This window comes from Camelus dromedarius, chromosome 24, assembly GCF_036321535.1.
Source record: "Camelus dromedarius isolate mCamDro1 chromosome 24, mCamDro1.pat, whole genome shotgun sequence".
In the NCBI taxonomy this organism is placed as follows: domain Eukaryota; kingdom Metazoa; phylum Chordata; class Mammalia; order Artiodactyla; family Camelidae; genus Camelus; species Camelus dromedarius.
The window spans coordinates 29,819,990-29,845,534 of record NC_087459.1 but is presented as its reverse complement, the minus strand read 5'-3'; the positions used below and the strand labels follow the sequence as shown (position 1 = coordinate 29,845,534).

At 48.3% G+C, this 25,545-nt stretch overlaps 1 protein-coding gene across 10 annotated transcripts in view; it reads left to right on the top strand.

Moving 5' to 3' along the window:
• TRRAP (transformation/transcription domain associated protein) overlaps window positions 1-25,545 on the top strand; it is a 97,024-nt gene that overhangs the window by 39,544 nt on the left and 31,935 nt on the right. For 5 of the 10 annotated variants that reach the window (XM_064478692.1, XM_064478688.1, XM_064478689.1 and 2 more), the window contains 22 exons: window positions 1,203-1,299; window positions 2,747-2,868; window positions 3,173-3,343; window positions 6,534-6,602; window positions 8,981-9,034; window positions 9,164-9,184; window positions 10,854-10,973; window positions 11,199-11,318; window positions 11,728-11,892; window positions 11,990-12,171; window positions 12,391-12,589; window positions 13,012-13,140; window positions 14,556-14,822; window positions 15,987-16,193; window positions 17,208-17,366; window positions 17,464-17,598; window positions 18,931-19,041; window positions 19,901-20,047; window positions 21,471-21,684; window positions 22,195-22,320; window positions 24,014-24,160; window positions 24,890-25,089. In XM_064478692.1, the coding sequence (XP_064334762.1) occupies window positions 1,203-1,299; window positions 2,747-2,868; window positions 3,173-3,343; window positions 6,534-6,602; window positions 8,981-9,034; window positions 9,164-9,184; window positions 10,854-10,973; window positions 11,199-11,318; window positions 11,728-11,892; window positions 11,990-12,171; window positions 12,391-12,589; window positions 13,012-13,140; window positions 14,556-14,822; window positions 15,987-16,193; window positions 17,208-17,366; window positions 17,464-17,598; window positions 18,931-19,041; window positions 19,901-20,047; window positions 21,471-21,684; window positions 22,195-22,320; window positions 24,014-24,160; window positions 24,890-25,089 (3,162 nt within the window). The remainder of the gene's footprint in view (window positions 1-1,202; window positions 1,300-2,746; window positions 2,869-3,172; window positions 3,344-6,533; window positions 6,603-8,980; window positions 9,035-9,163; window positions 9,185-10,853; window positions 10,974-11,198; window positions 11,319-11,727; window positions 11,893-11,989; window positions 12,172-12,390; window positions 12,590-13,011; window positions 13,141-14,555; window positions 14,823-15,986; window positions 16,194-17,207; window positions 17,367-17,463; window positions 17,599-18,930; window positions 19,042-19,900; window positions 20,048-21,470; window positions 21,685-22,194; window positions 22,321-24,013; window positions 24,161-24,889; window positions 25,090-25,545) is intronic. The other 5 variants (XM_064478693.1, XM_064478694.1, XM_064478690.1 and 2 more) reach the window with 2 other exon arrangements.

The following is a 25,545-nucleotide window of genomic DNA, read 5'->3' as shown; positions in this document are numbered from 1 at the left end:
TTTAACGTCGCGTACCTCATTGTATCCTTTGTGTGAGAGCCGTTGCTCATGAGGCCTGGGCGGGGGCACTGCCCTTGGGTGCCGTCCAGGCAGACGTGTCTAACCTGTGTGGAAAACTCCACGTGGAATTTAAGACCAGAACCTGGTTGTGTCGAGTGATAAAATCTTGGGGAATTAAACTGGTTTTGAAAGTGTTTGTCAGGGCACCAGCTGCAGTAGAACATGTGAGGATCTTTTGGGGAAATAGAAACTCTTGAGATTTAGGGTCAGTAGATTTGGGGTCGGACCCAAGACTTCTGCTGCCTAAAAACTTCCCAAGTGATTCTGGTGTGTGGCCACATTTGGAAGTCTGGCTGTCTGCTTAATGACCCGACATTCACCCCCTCTCTAGACGTAGACGTCTTGTCTGCAGCACGTGTGTACACAAACACGTTTCTCCACAAGGAGAGTGTTGTTGAAGGGCATGCAGTGACATGGTTTCCTCTGGGCCGTGGGACAGGGTGGGCAGCCTGAAGTGCTTTTCCTATATGTCCTTTTCTGCGGTTTTAAGTCTTTCACTAGGTAGGAATCGTTAAGGGAAAAAAGGGTAAAATTCTATACTGTTTTTCCAGGATGTCAGTAGAAGGGGGACGTAGTAATAGAATACCATATATGATATTTTAGATATGAGATTACAAAAAATGCGTATCGGCCTGGTTAAGTGTCTGGAAGGAGACCCACTGGAATGTCTGAGTGACGTTATTCTGGAGCCTTTCCTTCCTTCTTACGCTTTAAAAAGACAAAGTGTTGCTGCTCAGACACTTGAATTCCAGCACATGTGTTTCTTGAGCACTGGCCCAAGGCCTTGGGGAGCGGCTCTGAATAGGGAGGAGTTGTATCTGCCATCGTGGAATTTGCACTTAGATAAAGTGATCGTCTGTTAAAATAAAAACATTAAACAAAAACATTAAAATAAAAACATGGTATCAGAGCGGGTGAGAAAATATCAAAGAATTTATTTCACTAATGAGCTTGACTGAGTTTTGCTTTAGAATAAGGAAGCTCAGTCACACTTTGATACTTAAATGCTTTAGGATTTGAGTATAGTTTGTCAGTTGTTAATTGCGTCATGTGGATGGCAGATTGTTGTGTTCTGTTATTTGCAAGATGATTCTGTCTTCACAGTAAGAGCAGGCTAAATTAAGTTGTTCTGTCTTTCACAGCTCTTGAATTTGTGCGAGGCTGAAGATTCAGCTTTGACAAAGCTGCCCTGTTATAAAAGCCTTCCGTCTCTTGTACCTTTACGAATTGCAGCGTTAAGTAAGTTCATATAAATCTGGGACAAGTTACTGGGTACAGAAGCGAAGGAGGCAGGTGGGGGTTACAGCTCAGTGGTAGAGCGCATACTTAGCATACACGAGGTCCTGGGTTCAATCCCCAGTACCTCCGTTAAGGGGGAAAAAAGTGAAGGGAGACAGTGGCCTTTTTTTGTTGTCTATAACTTTTTTGACTTTTTATGGTCTTTTTAAAGCGAAATAAAATTTTGTTTTTATCAAACTACATAATGGTACGTCAATGGATTATATAGATTGCTGAGATTTAAATTATTTTTTACTATCTAATAAACTAGATGTTGCCCTATAGTAATCCTCTTTACCCTGTGGCTCTTTTTCAAGAACTGTGTATGTCTCTGAAGTATGTGCATCTCCAGTATTCTGCTCTAAGAGAGTTGTCATACCATTCACATCTTTCCATTTTCATCTGACTCAGTGTTTAGATCTTTTTAGACTTCTTAATGATTCAGAAGCATTTGAGAATCCTGCTGCCTCTCAGTTTTCATTAAGAATGTCAGTTATCGTTGTTCAGCACAGGAATTGTACATTATTTAGGAGAATATACTAGATCAGTGCTCACCCTCTTACTTAGAAACAGTCATTTCCCCTTGTTTGGTAAATAAAAACCCAGTGCAAGTTGTTCGGTTGACTTTGTCTCTTGTTGGTTTTTATACACTTAATAAAATATTGTCAGAATCCTTGGATGAGAGGTGGAGGAGCTGAGGGGCAGACCACAGTCCTCGAGCTGGAGAAGGGGCTGGGGTGTGCAGACGCAGCGAGCCGGGGTGAGGGAGGGATGTCCCGCAGCTCCCGGTGGGGCTCCTCTCCTCGGGGGCCTCGTGCCTTCCTGTCAGCCCACATGGGCAGTGCTCTTGCTGGAATGTTATTCCAGAACCAACATTTGACATACAGGCCTGAGGCGTGTCCTCTTGCCTAAGAATATTTGCATTTTCAAAGCTTTTAACCCCCCAAGTTGGGAGGAGACCCCCAATTAGACGCAGGCAGTGGAGAGACGCCGGGCTGCGTTCCCTTCTTCCCAGAGGCTGAGACCGCGCCTTCTGTGTTAACTCCGCCTACGTCTGCTCACAGGTCAGCCCTGCGCTCACCTGTGAGGACGTCCCTGGGCAGGGGGGTCATGAGGACCCCCTTCCACCCTGCTGCCCCTCGCGCCCCTCTTCATCCCACCTGGTCAGTATGGTTGATCGTGGCTTCCGGGCAGGCTATTGCTGCCTTGGGTGAGAGTGTTCATTCGTAGGTAAAAATTACGAGCCTCTACGTAGAAGACAGCGCATCTTTTGTCTTTCTTGAGGCCAGATCCTAGGAAAGAAGTGCAGCGACTCGTGTGTGTTGGTTGGTAAGAGACTTTAGACAGGGAAGATGTTCCTGTGTCTTTCAGGTTAATAACGAAAATGTATTGATTTCTCTCCCTAAAGATGCGCTTGCTGCCTGCAATTATCTCCCTCAGTCCAGAGAGAAGATCATTGCTGCTCTCTTCAAAGCCCTTAATTCAACCAACAGTGAGCTTCAGGAGGCCGGAGAAGCCTGTATGAGAAAGGTGAGCTGGGATGGGTGGGTGTGAGTCCCGCCTTGAGTTCTTCCTGTTTACCTTGTCCATCTGCCTGGAAGTCTGTCCGTGGTCAGTGTACCCTGGATTGTAACAGCGTCTCTACCTGTTTCATTGACGGAGCCCTCTAAAAATTAAACAGTAGTGACTAGTCTTCCTCGTTTCATCATAAACTTCTGTACTATATGGTTGATATTCTGTTTTCCCAAGGAAGGCAAAAACTTGCTGCTAATGTTAAAAAGGAGTTCTGTTCTGTTATGAAGCGTCTTCTGTGATCTGTTTCCCTTGTGAACAGTTTTTAGAAGGCGCTACCATAGAAGTAGATCAGATCCACACGCACATGCGGCCCCTGCTGATGATGCTGGGGGACTACCGGAGCTTGACGCTGAACGTCGTGCACCGCCTGACCTCGGTGACCAGGCTCTTCCCGAACTCCTTCAACGACAAGTTCTGTGATCAGATGATGGTGAGCCGGATGCGTGTGACGTATTCTGTGAGGAAGCTGAAAAGTTAAATTATGTTTTAAAATGAGTAACACATTTACACAGTTTAAAACTCAAAAGGTGTAAAAGGAGATGTTGTGAGAATTACCAACCCCTCCGTCCCTGTCCTCTCCCAGGACATGGCCAGAGTTAAGTCCTCCGGCCCCCTAGTCCCTCTGCCAGGGCACGTCCAGAGCTGAGACTCCCGGGCTCCTTCTGGGGGCGTCTTGCATCAAGTGGGGTGTGTGTCTGTTCTTTCAGTTCCCGCAGAGGGAAGTGTCAGAGACACCTGCTTCTTACTTCTTCCACTTACCCTCCCATCACTTCACATCAGCCTGTGAAGTGCTTCTTCATTCTGTTTTCTGGCTACATAATTCCTCAGTGTGTGGTCCTGCTGTAACTTACTGAGCCGTTCCTCACTGACGAGCGTCTGGATTCTTCCCAGTCTTTGGCTGTTATAGACAGTGCTACAGTGAAAAAGTTGTAAGGGCTTCAGCAGTCCTTTGTTCTTTTACAATTACCAAGGGAATAAGGGAACAATAAAAGATCAGTTTGACAGTGTTAAACTTGAAGTGTACATAGATGGAGGGTTTCAGCTGTTTATTTTATATTCTATAAATAAGCATTGGTAATTTACTAACTTACAGTTTCTGCAAATATGCGTTTTTTATGCAGCTTTTTGCCTCACACGCTGGTTTCTTCGTACCACAGACACCCAAAAGATGAACCCAGTAGTATTATGACTGGTCCTAAATCTTTTTAAGTGATGCTCTAACAGTGGAGTGTGGATGAGAAACAATATATATACATAAGTGAATATTCCAAATTGAAGGGCTATTTCCCTTTAAGCTTCCGTGTGTAATACACATACATACCAACAGTTTACATGCATACGCAGATGCATAAGCGTGGTTAAAGTAAATGAAGTTACATCACTTCCTAATCGGAGCACATCAGACGCATGCTGTATCTTATCTCTTATCAGTACTTTCCTGCATGACACCTGTGCATCTCCTTTTACTCCTAGTCTTTTTCCTTCTGTTGGCTGTCGTTTCTTGCTGCCTTTGCATGCCTGCCTGAAGCAACTTTCTCTGTCTTTTTGTGGGGTTGTTTTTGTGTGTGTTTCTCTACTCCTCTCTAACCCTTCAGATCTGCTGTGAGCTGGAAATTCATTCCCAGTGTTGTCCAAATTTTTTTGGACAGTGTGAGCAGAACTGCCTCAGTCTATAGTTTCTGGCTAAGGCCAAGAGTCTTTTTCCCTAAAATAAAGTACCTGTGTTTTGTGTTTCTGATTTGTTCAGGGTATTTTTTTTTTCCTCCCCCTCCTCTGGCATTATAGCCACGTTGTGAGTGGTTTCACTCCTCTGAAAGCAGAGGGTGTTGCTGGACTTGGGTAGGGAATGACTGAAGCTGCCCTGTATTCGGCCTTCTCATCTGAGTCCTGCTGGGACCCATCAACGTCCAATAGTACTTTTGCATCTGTGGCGGTGGTCTTCCCGGCATACCCCCCCGTGCCTGCCGCTGGCTCTGCCAGGTTTGTCCTTTCTGACTCATTCTTCAGAACTGTGCTCAGTCACTGAGCCTTTGCTTTCCCTCATATGATATGCTTTTGGATGAACAGCCCAAGTCTTCAGCATAATTTTAAGAGATAGGACACCTTACTGTGTAGGGTGGGTGTGCATAAAAGCAACCCTGAGCATTGTTTTTTCTTAACAAGTTCAACTGCTTGACATTGGATCTTGAAGTCTCTCATGTGGCTAGTTGTTTAGGATATCTCCTTACTGAGCTAAAAGTGAGTTTTATAGACCAGTTAGCATTCCTGTTTTCCTTCTGGGGACTCTGAAAGCAGCTGGCTGTTACCTGCACCTATAAATTTGTTACTTTCGTATCTTTGGTATAAAAGCTATTCCCTTAAGATAGAGGTTTTGTGAATATCCATTCTGGTGGTATCTTTTGAGGAATTTTACTGGCAAAACATGGTTAGCTTAATGTATTTAGTCTCTTTCAAGAAATGTGTATTGTCTTAGTTCCTCATAGTGTGTTCCTTGGAACACTGGCCCTGCAAGATGTAGGGTTTCTGTGAAAGACAGTTCATTAACTAACTGTTCCTGTCTTGAAGTTTTACAGGGTCTGTAGACACTGAAGTCTCAGAGAAAGGTGTCTGGATGTGTTTAAACCATCTGTCCCTCAGCCTGTTTGACCATGGAGTCCTTTTTAAAGTAGCTTGTTAACTTCCCGCAGGGCAGCATTTTGAAGGGCAGGCTCAGACAGTGGAGGATGATGAAGATAGTTCTGTTATTTGGGTGCCCCTGTTGTGGTTTTAGCTTAGGCTCCGAGTGCTTGTCACCAGGTTTTGCTGGATACCCTGGACAGGAGCCTGGCTGCCCCGTGCCCGGCTCAGGCCCAAGCTACTCTGGGCTCAGGGGTCTCTCCTGTGTGCCTGCTGCACAGCGGTCTTCTCACAGGACGTCTGCCCCCATTCTGCACAGAAGGGCATTGCCACCTGTCCGTGCCGCAGGAGCCGTGCTCATCTCAGCAGCCCAACTCCCGGGGTGCCCTTGGGCGCCCCAGTCCTTAGCTGCAGTGGCCACCTTTCTGGTGTCCCTCCTTTTCTCTGCCTGGAGCACTCTGCCCTGGTGCTTCTGGCCCATCGGCCTCAGCAGGGCCCTCCCTGACCTCCTCGCTCCTCCTCTAAAGCCAGATCCTGTTACTCTTCCCCATCCTTAGCATAGATGTCCTTCCCCACAGGAGGCATCTGTGTCCCCTTGCTTCCCCCGCTGGAGCCTGAGCGCCCCGAGGACGGGGGCAATGTCGGCTTGTTCACTTCTCTGCCCTGACACCGAGCGTGGTGCCAGCTCAGGGCAGCACTCGGAATAGCTGTGACGAAGCAGCATTAGGAAAAGTCCCTGTATTGGAGTGGCCAGGTTTCAGGACTTTTCTGCTGTATCGGGGAAAATTCAGCTTTTCTGTTTATAGAGCATAAACAGATACCGATTATTCTCATCACTAGTTTGATGGCAGGGCTATTTCAATTAATAGAAACACTACCATCCTCACAATAAATAGAGTGGAAATGAATGATTACATATGAGTTTTCACCTAAGGACAGCATTTTGGAATTGAGGTGCTCCTGTTGTCAAGAAAAAATGTCTTAAGAATGTCTTTTCTCAACAGCAACATCTGCGCAAGTGGATGGAAGTGGTGGTCCTCACCCACAAAGGGGGCCAGAGGAGCGACGGAAACGTGAGTGACTTGTTTGTCTCTGGGAGGGCAGCCCGCCTGCCCTGCTGCTGCCAGCGCTTGTGTTGGGCGGGGCTTTTAGTTTAAATACCGGTCAGAAATCTAGTCTTATGTGACATAGTCCATGTAAATTGTTACACATATTTTGTTAACATTACTTTTTGCTTTGATTTTTCTTAATTGTTGAACATATTCCTTTTCATGTTTCTTTAAAATCTTCCTATTGTTCACTTTAATATAACGTTTTTGTTGATGAGAATTCCGGGAAGCTGGAAATGTTAGTATTTCAATTTTATTAGTTTTTCTTTAAAGTGAATGAAGTGTGCTTTCTAGACTCTTGGCAGCTCCTGTTCGCACAGGGATGCAGCCCTCACTGCTGTTTTCCATTGCTTTCCGTCATCATCGCCTCATAAGCCGAGTAGAGGTTTGGGGACTTAATGAAGCGTGGAGGAAAGTGTAGTGAAGCACCACGTAACTGGGCGTGTGTGTGCTCTGGGTCTGGATCCCCCGCCCCAGTTGCTGGCCGGAAGTCAAACAGCCAGCTCTTCAAAACACTTTTTTTTTTTCACGGTTTTGAGGGAAAACCACTTTCGTTAAATCTTCTTAAGTATCCAGTGTTGGTCACTAAAGACTTTGTCTCTTCAAAATGAATGGTTCTTGCTGTTTTGAATCTAATCTTATTTGTACACGTTAATATTCTTTTAAAATATTTTTTAAGTTGATGATTGTCCTCTCAGTGGGATTGTGTTTGCCATAAGTTCCTGTTACGCCCAGTGAAACTGTGCAGCAGTACCCCGATGGGGGATTCCTAGAGCTCTGCAGAGGCGTACCTAACGTGGCTCTCGGTCCTCCTTTGCCTGCTTGTTGGATGCTCTGTTTCATCCCAACTTGGATTTTATTTATTTGTTTTGGCTTTATTATGCTTTGTTTTAACCATTCTGTGTCAAGGTGTTTTGTTTACATAAGTCTTGTTCCTCCTGCTTCTAAACAGCCAACTAAGCAAACTAAACCAGGATTTTAAACTTTTTTTAGGAACGTTAAACAATCCATGATCTCTTACTTAGGGAAAAAATCAGGAAATCTTCATGGGGGAGAGCAGAGTGTATTTTAACAGCCTAAGCTCTTGGGAGTAGGTGCAGGTGCCTCTGCTTTTCCTCCCTATCTCTCATCCATTGGGTATTTTTGCTGTAAATTTTGTATTTGTTTTTACAATTAGCTGTTAATTCTCTGAAGCAGATAGCTTGTTCTAGAATAAACATTAAAAAACCTGGAGGGTAGATGAATGACTTCCATTTGTTCAAAAAGATCCCATAAATTTTACAGCAACTAATTTGGGCTGGGGGTGCAGTCGCATGGGGGTGGGCCGCGGGTACTGGGAAGTCCTTGGGCCCCTGCTGAAGCATGTTGATCAGTGTGTGAGTGTGTGCCCTGAGCAGCCTGGGGACGTCTGGCTGCATGAGAGAGGCTGCAGGTATGAACTCGGGAGCCATGGTGTTTGGGGGTCCAAGGCCGTGTGGCCACGGCTTCTTGGCCTCAGCCCAGGGCCAAGCCACCTTTCCGCTCTTAAGCTCTGATCATTTTTCACAGATGCTCCACAGGATTAGAAACAGGTCTTAAAAAGTAGTTTTCTTTTTATTTGGCTGGATCCCCAAATAACATTGCCCAATTGGAAAACCGTAACAGAGGACACGTTAAAAGTTGAATAAAAATAAATAAAAGCTCCCTAGAACATCGATACCCCCGACGATCAGAGCTTTACATTGTTACCACCTTTGGGAAGGTTTACCTGTTCGGCATTGAACTTACAGGGGAGAACTCATGACCACCTTTTATGCCAACGCACACGCACACACGCACAGCTTCCCCTCAAAGGATAACCCAGGTATCTGTCTGGTGGCTGGTGTCATGGCCTGTGGGTTCTTCTGGGTGTGTGAGCCCCAAACATGCCTAACTGATGAACTGATGGGGATTAAGCCCTCTTCCAACTTTAGCTGGGAAAGAAGGTTTTTTAAAATGTCTTAGCACTTCACATAAAATATTGAATTACTCACTCTGAACAAAACAAGTTTTTAAAATGTATTTGCATATGTCAGGGTATTACAGTTTCTCCCCCTAGACCAGAATTCCAAAACTCCTGTTACTATAAATTTGATTCAGGGAAGAATGTGCCCCATGTGACATCATCAGAGGGGCTGTTTTGACATCTGAAGGGTGGAAGGTGTGTTTTTTGCTGTTGAGCGTTGTTAATTAATGTGTGCTTTCTGATAATTGTGTCTTTATTGTCTTGTTTACCCCAGTAACCCTTACTGTGTATGAGTATGTGGGAAGTTCTGTGTAAATAACATAAATAGAAAAAAGATGATTTTCCTCCCCATCCTCAGGAAAGCATTTCAGAGTGCGGGAGATGTTCCTTGTCTCCATTCTGTCAGTTTGAGGTGAGAACAACCTATTAAAAGTCAGTTTATGACTTGCAATGTGAAGAACAGTTTATTTTTTCTTTTCTTTTCTTTTTTTTTTTACCTTTCGTTGCCTTTTTTCATGCTGTCATTTCTGTTTTGGTTCAGCCTGCCGTGGAAGGGGTAGAGGTGAGAATCTCAGCGGAGGCGCAGGAGGGGCTGTTGTCGTACTTGGTTCTGCTGTGGCTTGTGGTTCTGTGCTGGACGGAGTGTGTCGTGCCTTTGAGTGCAGTGAGCCGTACTGTCTGTCTGTGGCAGAGTCGTACCAGTACCATTGCTGTGAACTGTCCGGGGGCCACGCATGTTTTCTATTAGGATGTTTTTAAGCAAGATTCTAAGTTCTTTGGTTTTCTATCTGCTAGAATTGCAATATCTCAACATTTAAGATTCAGTTGGATTTTGCTCTCATAATGTTTGTATGAGCTCACGCATCTAACAGCCTCTTGAGAGGAAACGCCACGAGGGATACATTGTCCCTGCGAGAAACTGGGAGGAGTCCTGCTTCCTTTCACACTGCTAACTGGCCAGCTCCCTCAAAGTGCAGGCCTCCCTGCCCTCCCCGCGCCCAGACCCCGGGGTGTCGCTCACGCCCACCACACTGATGTGGTCACGACACCGTGACTTTGGACAGCCCAGCTCTGAGTTTTCCTTCTTCCGTAAAATGGGGATGGTAATCTCTGTCATTCCTGCCTTTCGGTGGTGGCGTGCAGGCCAGAAGAGGTTTCATGACAGTGCTTTGAAAATGAAAACCCTTAATGTGAAAGTACCATTATTAGAATGTTATTCTAATTTCAGGATAGAACTTACTGTGTCTGAAAACTTGGAAACACTGTAGATGAGAACTCCAGAGGTGGCGTGGGGCAACACTGAGCTGGTTTTTCTCACTTTCCAGCCATCTCACTGTTTTGCCTTTTGGCTTAAAGAGGCATTTTGAGCAGTGTCTCAATTGCTGCTGGGATGTGGTCCCGCATGACTGGAGTTCATCATCCCCGTTTTACTGTGTTCCCTTAGAGTAATGGCTGTCCTGTTACTGCCACCCAGGGTGGTACCCAGGGAGCCTTCTCTCCCTGTGGCCCGAGTGGCAGACACAAAACTGGAAACTGAAACTGGGAAAGGAAAGTTGGGGTGACACTCAAGAGTGATTGACCGCTGAGCTGTTAGCACATTACAAGTGCAAAATTCTTGGCATTTCACATATTTTCATATGATTCTGTAAAGCAGTTTGCCAGCTTTATTTTAGGCCTGGTTGACAAATTCTTAGTACCAGTCTGTTATTTATTTACATTGATAATTAATATCCAGGGTAAATACTTTAAATATTTTTTGAGAACTTTCTGTGTGCTACGTTTTGAGGACAAAATGAGTCTGTGCCCTCAGAACTTAGGACATTGGGCCGACCCCATGCTTTCATGGCAGCATGAGGGAATCCTGCCACTCTCATGGCCCCCAGGTGTGATCACCTCCCACCTCGGGGGGCCTGACTCGGCAGCCCCAAAAGGTCACTTCCAACACTTGTCAGTGTGCGTGAAAACAAACAGCACAATCACCCAGACGTACACAGTCCGCTCCCTTCCCGCTCCGTTGAGCGATAAACTCTGAAGGCCAAGGGCAGGTAGTCTCCTTAGGCCAGAGCTGTCACCTGAGATCGGTAAGTTGTGGCTTTTACGTGTTAACTCTTGGCTTCTGTTGGCCAGCCTTGCCAGTGTAGCTAGAGCCCAGTAGGGTCTGTAGTCATGTTAGTATCTCTAGCTAGCAGGATTAATTGGCCTATTTTATAATTCCTGGTTTTTTTCACTAGGAAATGAAAATTTGTTCGGCAATCATAAACCTTTTTCATCTGATCCCAGCTGCCCCTCAGACTCTGGTCAAGCCTTTGTTAGAGGTTGTGATGAAGACAGAGCGTGCTATGCTGATCGAGGTAATGGTTAAGCTCAGGACCGGTTCTTCTTCCTCCGTCTCTTGGTTATAATGTTTTCACTTGGTCTTAATCTAACAGTGTGAAGAGGTTAGGTATTAGCATTGGCTCGTGGTTAGCACCCTCCAGTTACACGGGGGAGAAGTGCACAGTCCCTACCGTGTGAGGTCAGTGGAGCAGAGGAGCCTCACACCCCCGGAAGACGCGGTTGCCCCACGTGTTTTCCAGGCCGGCAGTCCATTCAGAGAGCCTCTGATCAAGTTCCTGACTCGCCACCCCTCGCAGACGGTGGAGCTGTTCATGATGGAAGCAACGCTCAACGACCCCCAGTGGAGCCGGATGTTCATGGTCAGAGCTCGGGCTGGAGTCGGGTCCCTGCCCAAGTTCTCTCCAGCCTGAAATTCCTATTTCACTGTCCAGTGTCCTGGCTTTGTTTTTCTCTGGCATATTTGAGTATTAGAAACATCATTGTGCATGTGAGAAGCTCAAGTCCAGGAGTCCCTCTGTGTAGGACTTCTGTGGTGGGGACGAGTGGGTGAGCTGCTAGGCCTGTGAAACCCGTGAGGGATGATGACTGTCTAAGAAGCATGTTTTTTGAAGGCTGCTTACAGTGATGTTTTCTTTTTCTTTTCTTTTTCTTGTTTTTTTTTCTTTTTAGCCTGCCTACAGAGATTTAGAAAGAACCTTGGAGTTTATATTGTCTAAACCTTTTGTGGGTTTTGATTAGCTTAAAACAACTGTTTTGCTTTGTTTTCAGAGTTTTTTAAAACACAAAGACGCCAGACCCCTGCGAGATGTGCTCGCGGCCAACCCCAACCGATTCATCACGCTGCTGCTGCCCGGGGGCACCCAGCCCGCTGTGCGCCCCGGCTCGCCCAGCACCAGCACCCTGCGCCTGGACCTGCAGTTCCAGGCCATCAAGGTAGCGCATCCCCTTCTTTAGACTCCTGATGCCTGAGACGTGTAGTCGAGGCACAGCGACAATCCTGTCAGTGTCCTCATAGTCTCTTCTTCGACAGATCATCAGTATTATAGTTAAAAACGACGACTCGTGGCTGGCCAATCAGCACTCTCTGGTGAGCCAGCTGAGACGCGTGTGGGTCAGTGACACCTTCCAGGAAAGACACCGGAAGGAGAACATGGCTGCCACAAACTGGAAGGAGCCCAAGCTGCTGGCCTACTGTCTGCTCAATTACTGCAAGTGGGTGCCCCGTGTGCTCTGCGCCAGGACCTGCTCCTGTCACCCCATGAGCTAACCGGGGCTTCTTCCCGGATCACGTGGCTGGGCTCACCAGACATGCAGTCAGATGGGTGGTCGGGAGTGGGCTGGAACTTCGAGCTGCTTAGAAGGCAAGTAGACGTCATGTGTAGTTAGGAAATTGGCTGTCATTTAACTCGCCTCCGTATTTTGACCCTTCAGGAGGAACTATGGGGACATAGAGTTGCTGTTCCAGCTGCTCCGGGCCTTCACTGGTCGTTTCCTCTGCAACATGACGTTCTTAAAAGAGTACATGGAGGAGGAGATTCCCAAAAATTACAGCATCGCTCAGAAGCGTGCCCTGTTTTTTCGCTTTGTGGACTTCAGTGACCCCAACTTTGGAGATGAACTGAAAGCCAAGGTGGGTCCCACTGTTACGCAGAAGCCACGGCGTTTAAGCTCATTTTCTAGGGAGCCAAGGGCACTGCTTGTGTCCCGCAGTGTCTCTGCTGATGCCGAAACAGTGGTCTGGGCTGTTCACGAGGAACTGCCATTGTCGAGAAACATAAGGCAGATCCAGCATGGCCAGTAGTTTGTTAGTTCGCTGGTTTATAGAACAACTTATTTGAGGCGAGAGAATTAAACCAGGCCACTGTCTCTTTTTCTCAAGTTTTTAACTTCCCTTTCTAGTTGCCCTGGGAATAAAAGTCGAGATGAGGAGCTGCACCCTTGATTGAGTCCTAACCCCGAGGGCGGCGTGGCCAGGCAGCCTGTCCTGCTGCCTAGTTAGGGGGAGAGCACGGCTTGGCTTTCCTTCTCCTTCATTCTTAAATTTTTTTGTAGGTTCTGCAGCATATCTTGAATCCTGCTTTCTTATACAGCTTTGAGAAGGGGGAAGGAGAGCAGCTCTTAGGACCTCCCAACCCAGAGGGCGACAACCCGGAAAGTATCACCAGTGTGTTTATAACCAAGGTGACGTCACTAACCGTGCACTGGCGTGAAAAGTGACTTGGGATCCCGGTGTGTGTTTGTGTGTGTGTGTGAGGGAGAGGGAGAGAGATGGGTTCATTAAAATAGGCTTATTTCCCTAGGGCTTTTTTTTTTCTTGGTTGTATTAATTTACAGCAGAGCATTTTAATTCTTAACTAGTGAATTTATTAAGGCAGCCTCACTTTGGAATGTACTTCTCCACAGTAATAGATGCAGTGAGAAACAATATCTCAGTGAAAATTCAGAGGCCACAGGTGTTTTGTAAAAACCTTTATTGCTGGTCAGTCGAGTTTTCACCCAGTGACAGTGTTAGGCTGGATCCAGTTGCCTCTGTGCCGCTTTGCTGCCAAGGTAATGAAGCGTCGTGTGGCAGTGGCAATGTCTGAAATTGGCTTGGGTCCCAGCATTTTTACAGCAGTGTTTCTGGTTTGCATGAGAGAGGTTTCTGGAACGAAGTGTTTCTTACGTGCCTCGGCTGTCCTGTGCGGGGAGGTGTGGTGCAGGGCCGTGAGCCGTTGGCGTTCCCCGCCTGCAGCATCACCGCTCTCGGGAAGGACTGTCGTTTCCTACTGCCCTGACCTGCTGTTCACCTGGGCAGGTTGCTGGTCCGTATGGGGCCTTTGTCCCCTAAAACAAGACTCCTTCTTGCAGCTTTGACCCCACACCCACCCTCCCGAGGGAATGAGAGCTGAGCGCATGGAGTTATTTTTGGTCCGCATATTGATGTTTGCCTTATTCTGGGCAGCTCTGGGGAGATGGTGGCCCAGATGTGGCCCCTTCCCTTGTGCTGCCTTCTCTGGACTGTGTCCTCTGGGTCAACTGCACAAGTGAGGAGGTGGGATTTTGAGTGTCAATGAGGATAAATGGCGCTGGGGAGGCTGGAGCCCCTGAGGAAGGCAGGGGTCGCCGTGAAGCAGCAAATCCAGGGAAGAGAGGACTTAGAGGCTGGAGCGACCCTGATGAAAACACAGTCGTGATGGGAGACGTCAGTACCGTGGGTCTGTTGATAGGCAGAAGGTGGTCAGGGTACTTGAATGGTGCAGTCAGAATGCCTGATCCAGGAGAGACATGTAGACACTCCTCAGAGTGTACCTTTTTTCTTGCAGCCATGAAACACACAGAGAAGTCTTCCTTTTCTACCTTGAGCCCCTTTGCCCACTGCATTCTGACTTCTAAACCTACCCCTTTTTTCAACATTTAAATACATTTAGTGGGTTTCTAACTGTATACAATGAAGGAAAATAGATGTGACATGATCAGTTCATCGTTGTAAAGCCGAATATTCTATATAAAGAGAGAGACCGGGACGTGCATTTTGTAAGGTTTAAATGTGCCGTGTGACCTTGGAAGTAGCACAGGCCAGGCAGACACGCGTCCTCTCTGCTGGTCCTCGGCAGGTCCTGGACCCCGAGAAGCAGGCGGACATGCTGGACTCGCTGCGGATCTACCTGCTGCAGTACGCCACGCTGCTGGTGGAGCACGCCCCGCACCACATCCACGACAACAACAAGAACCGCAACAGCAAGCTGCGCCGCCTCATGACCTTCGCGTGGCCCTGCCTGCTGTCCAAGGCCTGCGTGGACCCCGCCTGCAAGTACAGCGGACACTTGCTCCTGGCCCACATCATCGCCAAGTTTGCCATACACAAAAAGATTGTCCTGCAGGTACCTGGCCGGCTGCCTCCCGGCCTCCCGATGTGGACATGTGTCTGCACGTGTACACGTCGCTCCCTCATGCAGGCCCGGCCTCTCCTTCCCTATTGATCGTCTTTCCCAGTACGTTTAAAAATGCCATCTTTCTGTCACTGTGAAACCTCCTGTGGTGATCCATTCCCACCCCTCCCTCCCCAGTTCCTGCTCGGCCCGCTGCTTCCCTGCAGCCTTGCTTTCAAAACCATAGGGTGTCTCCCTCATCCACCTGACACTCCTCTACCCGTTACATGAAAATGTTTTGCTCCAGGGCCCCAGCTCACTGCTTAGCTAAAGACAGCGGGCACTTGTGAACTGTCATCTCCTAACCCCTGTCGGAGCTGATCTCAAGCACATCTTCCCTGTATCTCTCAGTGGGTTAGGCTCTGATGTCAGGCAGCTCCTGGTTTTGAGTTTTGTTTCTTTCACTCATGAATTCACAACCCCGGCCGAGTTCTTGTCTCTGTGTAAGAATTAAACATACTAGTACACTTGAGCACTCAGCCGTGTGTCCCATGATGCGCCTGGTAGGTGGTGGGTCTTGTCCCATCCTCTGAGTCATTCTCGATTGTCTCCTCTGACCACTCCCTCTTGTGAACTCCTCTGGGCCAGGACCCGGGGGCCATCTGTGAGGCCTTGTCATTCTCCCCAGCGAGCAGGCTTGGGCAGGGCCTGCTGCACCCAGCACCCTTCCTATCCCCTCCACCTCGGTGCCAGTCAGCTGGTCTGTGTTCCCGTGATCTCCCTTTCCTCAGGCCTTCACCTCTCACTTGAACTATTGCAGGACTGCTTCTGAGGGTGGTCCCCTTCACTCCGTTTTCCTTACAGAGCCGGTGTGAAAAGATTTGTGTCCCTCAGTTAATTCCCGCTCATTATTTTGGAGGAGCTGGTCTTAATCATCTCTGTATGCTCCACCGTAGTCCAGCACGAGCACGTAGTAGGTGCTCAAAAAATATCAGCAAGAGCATATTCATTGATCAAAACTTAACAAGAGAGGAAGTAACTACATCTAATGAGAGAGCCCAAAGGACTTTTTTAAAAATTATTGTACAGAACTATCATGTCTTGGTTCTAAGCGAGTGTGTTTATTTTGTTTTCTAAAGCTTTCATTCTTATGTAAGAATTTCTTCCATGTTTTAGGTTTTTCACAGCCTTCTCAAGGCCCATGCAATGGAAGCCCGAGCCATTGTCAGACAGGCGATGGCGATCCTGACCCCGGCGGTGCCGGCCAGGATGGAGGACGGGCACCAGATGCTGACCCACTGGACCAGGAAGATCATTGTGGAGGAGGGGCACACGGTCCCTCAGCTGGTTCACATTTTGCATTTGATAGTGCAGCATTTTAAGGTGTGTAAGCACCACTGCGGATGGAGGTGGATTGCTTCAATACCAGGCCGTTTGCAGGCATTTGCTTTGAAGTTTTGCCAGTCTTTCATTTTCTGTAGCAGTGGTCACGATTCTTTTAGTGAAGGTGGTTCTGACCCATTGATGACTCTGTGCGTGTGCGGCCTTACCACCACGGAAATGGCTGTAGTTTAGAGAACGTGGCCCCGATATATGCTTCTTTCTGTCCAAGGCTGCATTTTTCTTGTAGATTCAGTTGACCTTTGAACAACAGGGGTTTGAACTGTGTGGGTCCACTTATATGCAGGTTTATACAGTAAATACCTACTAGTTGGTTGAATCTGTGGGTGCAGAACCAGAGATACAGAGGGCCGACTGTAAAATTATTTTTGTGTTTTCTACTGTGTGGAGGGTGGGCACCCCAACCCCTTTTGTTCAAGGGTTGTCTGCTCAGTTAACAGTGAATACAGAGGAGTTGTTACTTTAAGGTGGGAGGTAGACATGTTTAACTCTGGACTTCAGTAGCTTGGCTTGAAGGAGCCTGTGGCACCTCTTTATATAATCAAATTGCCCAGTTTGTTGGATTTATTTATATGTAAATATTTCTTACATAAACAGTTGAGTTGAAAGCTAATATTTTCACAGCCAGCTCTTTTAGAATTGGGAATTTGCCTCTTGGCATGACTAAACTTTTAAGACATTAAATCTGAAGTTTGATACCTATGACTAAACTTGCCTACCTAAAGAGAAGTCAGGGTTTCGGCATTTTTAGAGATGGTACTAAAAGGCTGAACGGCACTATTATGTGGGGATGCAGTGGGGGCAGGTGGGAGGGGTAACCACACTTCCACACACGGCGGGTAGTGTGACTTCCCTGCTGCGGTTGTGGTTCGGAGTCATTGAACGGGGGGGGGGGGGTTGCTGGGGTTGGCACGGGGGGGCGGGGGGTGTGCGTGCGCGCGCGTGCGTGCTGGGGCCGTGCCGTGTCCTGGCGTGACGCTGGCCCCCCGCCTGCAGGTGTACTACCCGGTGCGGCACCACCTGGTGCAGCACATGGTCAGCGCCATGCAGAGGCTGGGCTTCACGCCCAGCGTCACCATAGAGCAGAGGAGGCTGGCCGTGGACCTGTCCGAGGTCGTCATCAAGTGGGAACTGCAGAGGATCAAGGACCAGCAGGTGGGGGTCAGCCCGCTCGTGTCGCCCCTGCCTGTTCCCTGCGCTTCTCCTGAGAGATCAGTCAGTAATGTCCAGGGTGTTGTGTTTCCTGATTCAGCCTGATTCAGATATGGACCCAAATTCAAGTGGAGAGGGAGTCAATTCTGTCTCATCTTCCATTAAAAGAGGGCTGTCGGTGGATTCTGCGCAGGAGGTGAAACGCTTCAGGACGGCCACAGGGGCCATCAGCGCGGTGAGACCATGCGTGCATGTGTGTGCCTTCCTGCACGGGCTCCATGCTTCCTTGTGGGGTTTGTTCGTTTAGCCAACAGACTTTGACTGTGGGCAGGTGCCCAGCACCATGCCAGCCGGATGGCTGGGAAAGGCTGTGCCATCAGATAGCCACCCCATGACGTTACTCCCTCGGTGTTTCCCAAGTCCCCAGGCACGTTTCCCTGCGCTTACCCGGTACCGCACAGATCGGAGTTGTGACTGAGTACATACGCCCACAAGGCGTCCAGTATTTAAAGTGAGAGTGTGTCCTCCTGTGTCTGGAGGGCAGCCACCAGGAGAGCCCTGGCTGCTCACTCTGCCCTCACCCCTGTCCAGGTGACGGCCCGGAACTGTGCTGCCCACCCTGCACTGTCCCCGAAGCCTGTGTGCCCTGCATCCACCCTGTGCTCAGATTGGAAACCCGGCCCCGTCCGCCGTTTGCCCGTTTGCTCCTCTTCACGTCTCTGGTCGAGAGCCAGTCCTGTCAGCCCGGCCACGAGTAGCCAGCCTCTTCTCCCGTCTCTGCCCCTCCACCATGGTCCCCACCCCCAACACCATCTCTCACCCAAACAGTGAGGCCACCTCCCAGGACCTCCCACTCCTTTCACTTTTATCCCTCGTGGCCACCGATTCACAAAGCGGAGTGCCAACCCCTTTCTTCTCGAAGTTCAAGTTGAGGAAGCTGGGTGAAGGGCACGTGACCTCTACTGTTTTTCTACTTCTTGTGAATATTATAATCATTTCAAAATAAAAGCTTAAGGCAGAGAGGGTACAGCTCAGTGGTAGAGTGCGTGCTTAGCATGCACAAGGTCCTGGGTTCAGTCCCTAGTCTCTCCACATAAATAAATAAATCAAATTACCCCCCCCCCAAAAACCCCCAAATTTAAGAAATTAAGTCAGACTGCCTTTCCCCTCACTAAGCCCTTCCTCCCCTTGACCTTGACCATGGCCTCCAAGGCCCTGCTGGTGGCCTAGCTGCCCTGCACCTTGTGCTCAGGCTCCAGCCACTCAGGCCTTTCTGGAAACACCCATGCCCTTTGCTCGTTTAGAGCTTGACAACTGGCTCTTTTCTCTCTCCCTTGGAGCAGTTTCTTCTCCCCTCTTCTGAAGGCTGGCGGCCTCTACCTGGGTGTCAGCACTCCTTGCTGCCCAGCAGTCCTGGAGCACAGGACCCAGGACTTTCTTTGTGGCCGCTTTGTTTCTCCGTTTTCTGCGGAGACCACACCTGCCTGGGGTGTCCCTTGTGCCGGAGCGGGGCCCGCGCGCTGGGGGCGGGCCGCACGGCTGAGAGCTCTCCTCCTGCCACCTCCAGGTGTTCGGGCGGAGCCAGTCCCTGCCAGGCGCAGACTCCCTTCTCGCCAAGCCCATCGACAAGCAGCACACGGACACCGTGGTGAACTTCCTCATCCGGGTGGCCTGTCAGGTGCAGTATCTGCACATCTTAGGTTCGCGATTCTTCTAAGCCAGGGCTGTCTGGTAGACACCAGTGAGTCTATCCATGACAGTCAAAAAGGGAACAGATGGACCAAGGTCTGAGAGCAAGTTTTGTCCCTTTCACATCCAATTCCATTTGTTTCATGGCACACTAATATTTCTGAAATCTGCTGGTGTCTTATAGTTGATAGGATTTTGAAAAACATTTTTTCTTTCAGCAGTGATAAAATAATGGTATATCCTATAATAGTATTCTGGTATTGGAGAAGCATGGCAGTTCAGTGTTCTTGGGCAAATTATTTGACTTCCAAGTTGCCCATCTCTTAAAGGTGTTGGGATGATCCACCCTGTATAAGTTAGGGCAGTGCTTACTAATTTAAATGCGTCAAAACTTGCATTTATTTACCACCATTCATATCAGTATGTATTTTCATGGTGGTGTTGGGAATCCATTGCTGAAACTTCTCAAAAAACATTAAATGGAATTTTCCTTACTAAGTAGTTTTTATAAATATTAAACAAAATAGTATAGCTTGCAGCACTATTGAGGATCTTCAAGTGCTGGAAACAATCTACTCCTGAACTGTTCAGTCGATGCTTGCTTGTGGGCTGCAGCGTGTGGGGCACAGCTGGGGAGGCCCAGTGGGGAGGTGCTGATCCATTAATCGCACAAATCCCCGCTGCAGGGGGCGGGGTCCAGGGGGAGCAGAGACAGCTGAATTGAGTCTGATAGGAGAGGAGGTGGCTGTGAGGTGGAGCACTGGGATGGGAGGGTGTGGAGCCCGGGCGGACAAGAATGTGCACGTAGATGCAGTGAACCTTGGGCTTGAATTTGAGTGAATTTCCAGGTTAATGACAACACCAACACTGCGGGGTCTCCTGGGGAGGTGCTGTCCCGCCGGTGTGTGACTCTCTTAAAGACGGCCTTGCGACCGGACATGTGGTCCAAGTCGGAGCTCAAACTGCAGTGGTTCGACAAGCTGCTGATGAGCGTGGTAGGTGCAGGGGTCCTCGGGACGGGGGGCCACAACCACCTCCTCTTCTGGCTGCTAATGAAGAGGAGGGAGTGTCACTCACTGAAATTGGTTTTAAAATGGCAGCCCTCACCTCTAGCCTCAGGTAGAGTTAGGAATTTTGAAGACGTGATGGTTCTCTTGCCTTTCACAGGCACATTTCTTAAACTGACCTGCCAGCTGGCTTGGAATATGCACTTTTAACTGATTTACACAACAACCTTTAAAAGAAACTTGGAAGTTTTAAAAATAGATTGAATGATGGGTATGGCACTGTATAGTCAGGTAATAAGAGAAAGCCCCCAAATACTGATTGTTTGGTGGGTTTTCTGTTGTTTTTGTTTCTGTAAAACTACAAAATCCTGTAATTTTCTTGGAGGTTGCAAAAGCTGTTCTCTTGCCTTACCCATTTAATCAGTAGGACATGTTCAGTATGTCTAGTTCTACAGTGAAATTTGAAAATTTATTGTCTCGGAATTATAAAACCTACTGTGAGCATTTGTTACTTTGTGCTGCAGAGATGAGCATTCTTGCTCAGCTTTTTGAAAGGTTACAAAGGATACTGTGTCACAAAAGCAGTAGGGTGGTAGGCCCCCAAGATCTGCAGCACGTGCTTTGATTATAGCGTGGTGCTTAACTTCTAGATTATCTGCAGATTTACTTTCTTTTTCTTTTTGAAAGATCAGATTGCTTTCCTATCAAATGTAGTCCCAGTTCAGCCAAGCTCAGCCAGTTGATAGGCTGATGTTTCCATGGAGCAGTGTCATGCTCACAGGGACTCTGCCTTTCCCATAATCTCTAGTAAGTGGGAGGTGTTCCCTCTGACCCACGGTGCACACATAGTGCACCTGCAAAGTACGTGCGTGTCTGCCACAGAAGTAAGCGTGCAAAGCCATGCCTAAATCCTCACTGCACGCCATGTGCTCTGTTAGCGTCATTTGTTTCTTTCTTTTTTTTTTTTTTTTTTTAATACTGACATTTTTTAGATTGATTTCAAGATGTAGTTTCAAAGATACATCCCTTTGGAAGGATATTTGTATTTTAACTAAAAACATGCCTGGTGAAAACAAAAATCATTGCAATAATTGCCTTTTTAAATCAGATTTCAGTGCTTTCCAAAATTTTAGTATCATCTAGTATTGAATATTAATTTTTTTCAAGAGCTTTTAAAATGAAGTTCTACTGAGTATTTAAAGCAAATTTGTTAAAAGGGACATTATGTAATCCTGCTGTATTAATAAAATAGGGTGGTAATTTATACGTCTGACATGTTCCTTCTTCAGTGGTTCTTGTTTCATTTCTTAGTACTTAACTGGCACGTAGTTTTAGTTTTGCCTGATTGATGTTCCTGTGACTCACTGTACTGTTGACTTCATCTGTGTGTGGCCTGTGTTCTCCACTCCAGGAGCAGCCTAATCAAGTGAACTACGGAAACATCTGCACGGGGCTGGAGGTGCTGAGTTTCCTGCTAACCGTTCTCCAGTCTCCAGCCATCCTTAGCAGCTTCAAACCCCTGCAGCGTGGAATCGCTGCCTGTATGACGTGCGGAAACACCAAAGTCTTACGCGCCGTCCACAGCCTTCTCTCCCGCCTCATGAGTATTTTCCCAACCGAACCAAGTACGTGACCTTTTCCATTGGGGCCTGTCCTTGCAAGCGGATGGCTGGGCCCAGAGCCTGTTCCTGGGGATGCACGCCCTCCACGTACCACCCGGGCGTGTTATCACCCCACTCTTGTTTCTACCTTCAGACTCTTTTTAAATAGTAGCAGTCTTCACATTTTGTGTCTGCTTTGGAAGTGCAGTTTTTCATCAGCCAAACATTACTCTTTCCTTAAGGTATTAAAAGGAAGTTAGGTTGAAGTGTTTGTCAAGTGTTGAATGGTTGACCAGATAGAATTTTGGTGTATTATAAGCAGGTGTGTTTAGAGTGTGTTCAGGTTAGGCTTGGTGGGATGAAAGGTTGTCCCTGAGCTCTGTAAAGTGGGAACCACACGTCCTGCAGTGAGAGCGGTGCCCATGCCGGTCACCATAGGCCCCAGGCCACCAGAGTTCAGTCGCTGGTGTGAGGAAAGCCTGGGCGGGTCTGGGAGCCCAGACTGCAGAGCCCAGGCCCTCACTTCTGTTCCAGGCACGTCCAGTGTGGCCTCCAAGTATGAGGAGCTGGAGTGTCTCTATGCAGCAGTGGGGAAGGTCGTCTATGAAGGGCTCACCAGCTACGAGAAGGCCGCCAACGCAAACCCTTCCCAGCTCTTTGGTGAGTGTGTGTCCATCGTGGTTTTCCCAGCGGTGGTTCGGCCTGGCATCCATCTCCCTGCGGTCGATGGACGAGCTTTCCTTCTGAGGAAGGCGCAGGGTGTTGGGAGGAGCTTGGAGCTGACGCGTTGTTGAGGGTGCCTGTGGGTGGCCGTGTGCACACAAGGCCACAGTGCTCTGTGGTCTTGGAGGTGACTGACCCCCACCCTGCCCAGCATCGGAGCTTCCTGGGTTCTTCCCACCTTGGCCTCAGATGAGAGTGGAATTGCCCCGAGGTGCTTGCATCCTGCTGACCCAGTTTTATACTGAACCCAGAGATGCTCCTATGCAGATATAAATATGTCTTTCACGACACGTTCACCTGCCGTTAAGCCACACATGAGACAAGAACTAGTCCCCGTCTACTTGGCAAGTCTCTGGCTACCCTGGGAGAAACGAAATTGGTTTCTTGGGTAATTAGGACAACTGGATGGCTCCGATGTCCAGGTCACCAGAACTCAAACGTGTAGTCACCTCTGCTTTTTGTGAAACTCACCTCTTGGGGAGGATCAGACTTTGGGTTGGCAAATTTGAACATTTTTTTCTCCTTTGTTACATGTTCTTTGTGTAAAATTTTGAAACTATCAAATGAAGGAGAACTGAAAGTACGTATAAGCCTCTGTGCTTAGTGGCTTACTCATTCTAAACATTTCGATGTGTGTGTTTTTTTATACACGTTTATAAGTACACACACAGGTAGCCTTTGTTATGCAAACACTTGTTTCCGAATTTGCCAACTGAATACACTATTTTTTAATTAATTTCTTGCTCTCCAAACTCCTGCTGCTTGCTCTCTGAAATTCAGGAGCCAGATGAACTGAATTCACATGGTATCCCATTCTGGAACCAGATAGATTTGAATAGTGAGGCAAGTGGGATCGCATGGTGTCCAGCTCAGTATAGCGTGAACGTCTTGTTAATTCTCCAGAGGACTGTCTTTGAAAGGAGCTGCCTTCCGCAGTGGCCCCGGCTCCCTCTGTGAGGATGGCAGCAGGCCAGGCGCAGGCCCTGGGCTAGTGGGCTCCATCCCCTCCCTGTGCTAGACCCGGGTTACACCCTGGGCTCGTTACTGCCTCTGCTCAGCAGAGGAGGGTGCAGCAGCTGAAACGGCCAGAATCTACCCCCATGTTCATCGTCGTCAAATTTCCTGGGTTACCTGTCATGGGACCAGACTGGTCATACATTTCTGTACAGGGGAACGAGGGGATAGGAAGGGGAGGGGTCATCAGTGCCCTAGCCTCAGGTTGTTCAGGGGTCAACCGAGCAAGTGTTTCCATGGTGTGTGCAGCTGACAGCCCGGGGACCAGGGCTGCCGACCCCTGCGCAGTTGGAAATCTCTGTATGAGTTACGTTTGACCCTCTGCATGTGACGTACCCGTGCTTCCTCCGAGTCCCAGTGCCTCCTCCTCAGGGCCATCCAGCCGCAGGGTGTATGGTATTTACTGTTGGAAAAAGCCGTGTGAGTGGACTCGCGCAGCCCAAACCTGTGTCATTCAAGGGTCAGCTGTAATGCTGACATTTGGGGTTAGCCTCTGCTTTTATCAGAAATGACACTTTTTTGTCAGCACGTTTTTAAAATGTTTTAAATAGTACATTTTTGTTATTTACTTTAAAAGACTTTGCTTGAGAGACAGCTGGCACTTTTTGCCTTTCAGGGACCCTCATGATCCTCAAGTCTGCCTGCAGCAACAACCCGAGCTACATAGACAGGCTGATCTCGGTCTTCATGCGCTCCCTGCAGAAGATGGTCCGCGAGCACCTGAACCCACAGGCCGCCTCGGGAAGTGCTGAAGCCACCTCAGGTGACAGGCGTGGTCCCCCGAGTCCTTCCCCGGGACTTCAGCACCTTAGCGGTGCCAGCCGTGTGATTGGATTCTAAAGCTAGCACAAATGCCTGTTTATTTGTGCAGTTCATTATCATTTGTTCTTAACAAAGAGAGTTTCTGAACATTTCACTTAAAACCAAAATCAAACTCATTTTTAAAATGAACTGCTTTTAAAATCTGTTAATGAAGGAACTTTCGAATAGGTGCACGCTTTATGTGGAACGTTCACCACTGTATGAGAGCTATCTAATGATCTTGCTGGAAATCAGAGATTGCTTAAACAGAGCTATTATTTCTGAAGAAGGATTAAGTCGTGGGTTGCAGACCTGAGTGGTGTGAGCTCAGGGGTCTGGGTGCTGAGTTGGTGTGGGGCGGGGAGCTGTGGCTATCACCTCTGCTGGACGCCCCTCAGAGCACGAGTGCCATGCATGTGGCTTTGGGACTTGGCTGTGCCCTGGGGCTGCCTGCATGGGCCCCATCAGCTTCATCGTCCCCTGCTCCGTGGGGAGGCTCTTCCGCGGCCACCCTTGCAACGTGGAGCACCGAGAAAGTGATGAGGCACTTCAAATCCCAGCGCTCCGCTGGCTGGAGAAGATACCTGGGGGAGGAAGTACGCAGAATCCAGCGCGCCACCCATGCGGCGGCTGCCTGCCCGTTGAGGAGGGCTTGTAGAGACTGGGGTGTGTTCTGTCTCCGCACGAGCAGGGACCAGCGAGCTGGTGATGCTGAGCCTGGAGCTGGTGAAAACACGCCTGGCCGTGATGAGCATGGAGATGCGGAAGAACTTCATTCAGGCCGTCCTGACCTCCCTCATCGAGAAATCCCCCGACGCCAAAGTCCTCCGGGCCGTGGTTAAAATCGTGGAAGAATGGGTGAAAAATAATTCCCCGATGGCAGCCAATCAGGTGAGCAGGGAGGGCTGGGCGGCCCTGTCGGAGCCCCTCTGCAGGTTCTCAAGCAAAACCTTTTTTCATGCCCTGTTTGCATTGAGGGGATCTTTTTTTAAGGTGGACTTTTCTCACTGTGCTTAGCAGGTTTTAAACAGAAACTTGAGATAACGGGTCACTTATCTTAATGTTTTATTCCTGTTAAAATGTTAAACCTTACTTGTTAGTTTTGGTGGCGAAGGTAAGCCAATAAATAGTAATTGCAGTGAGGTGCTTGCAACTTCTGATTTGTCTTGAAGTTTAGTTCTTTCTCTCCAAAGCGAGCTGTAGCCTCTCCCAGGAAAGTCAGGTTGGCCCCTGTCTTGATCTTACGCATAAAAGAACCATCTTTGGTTTTTCTGTTCAGAAACGACCCTGTCTTCTTTCACCTGACAAAATTGTAGGAGCTTAAAAATTAATACAGCAGATGGCTGA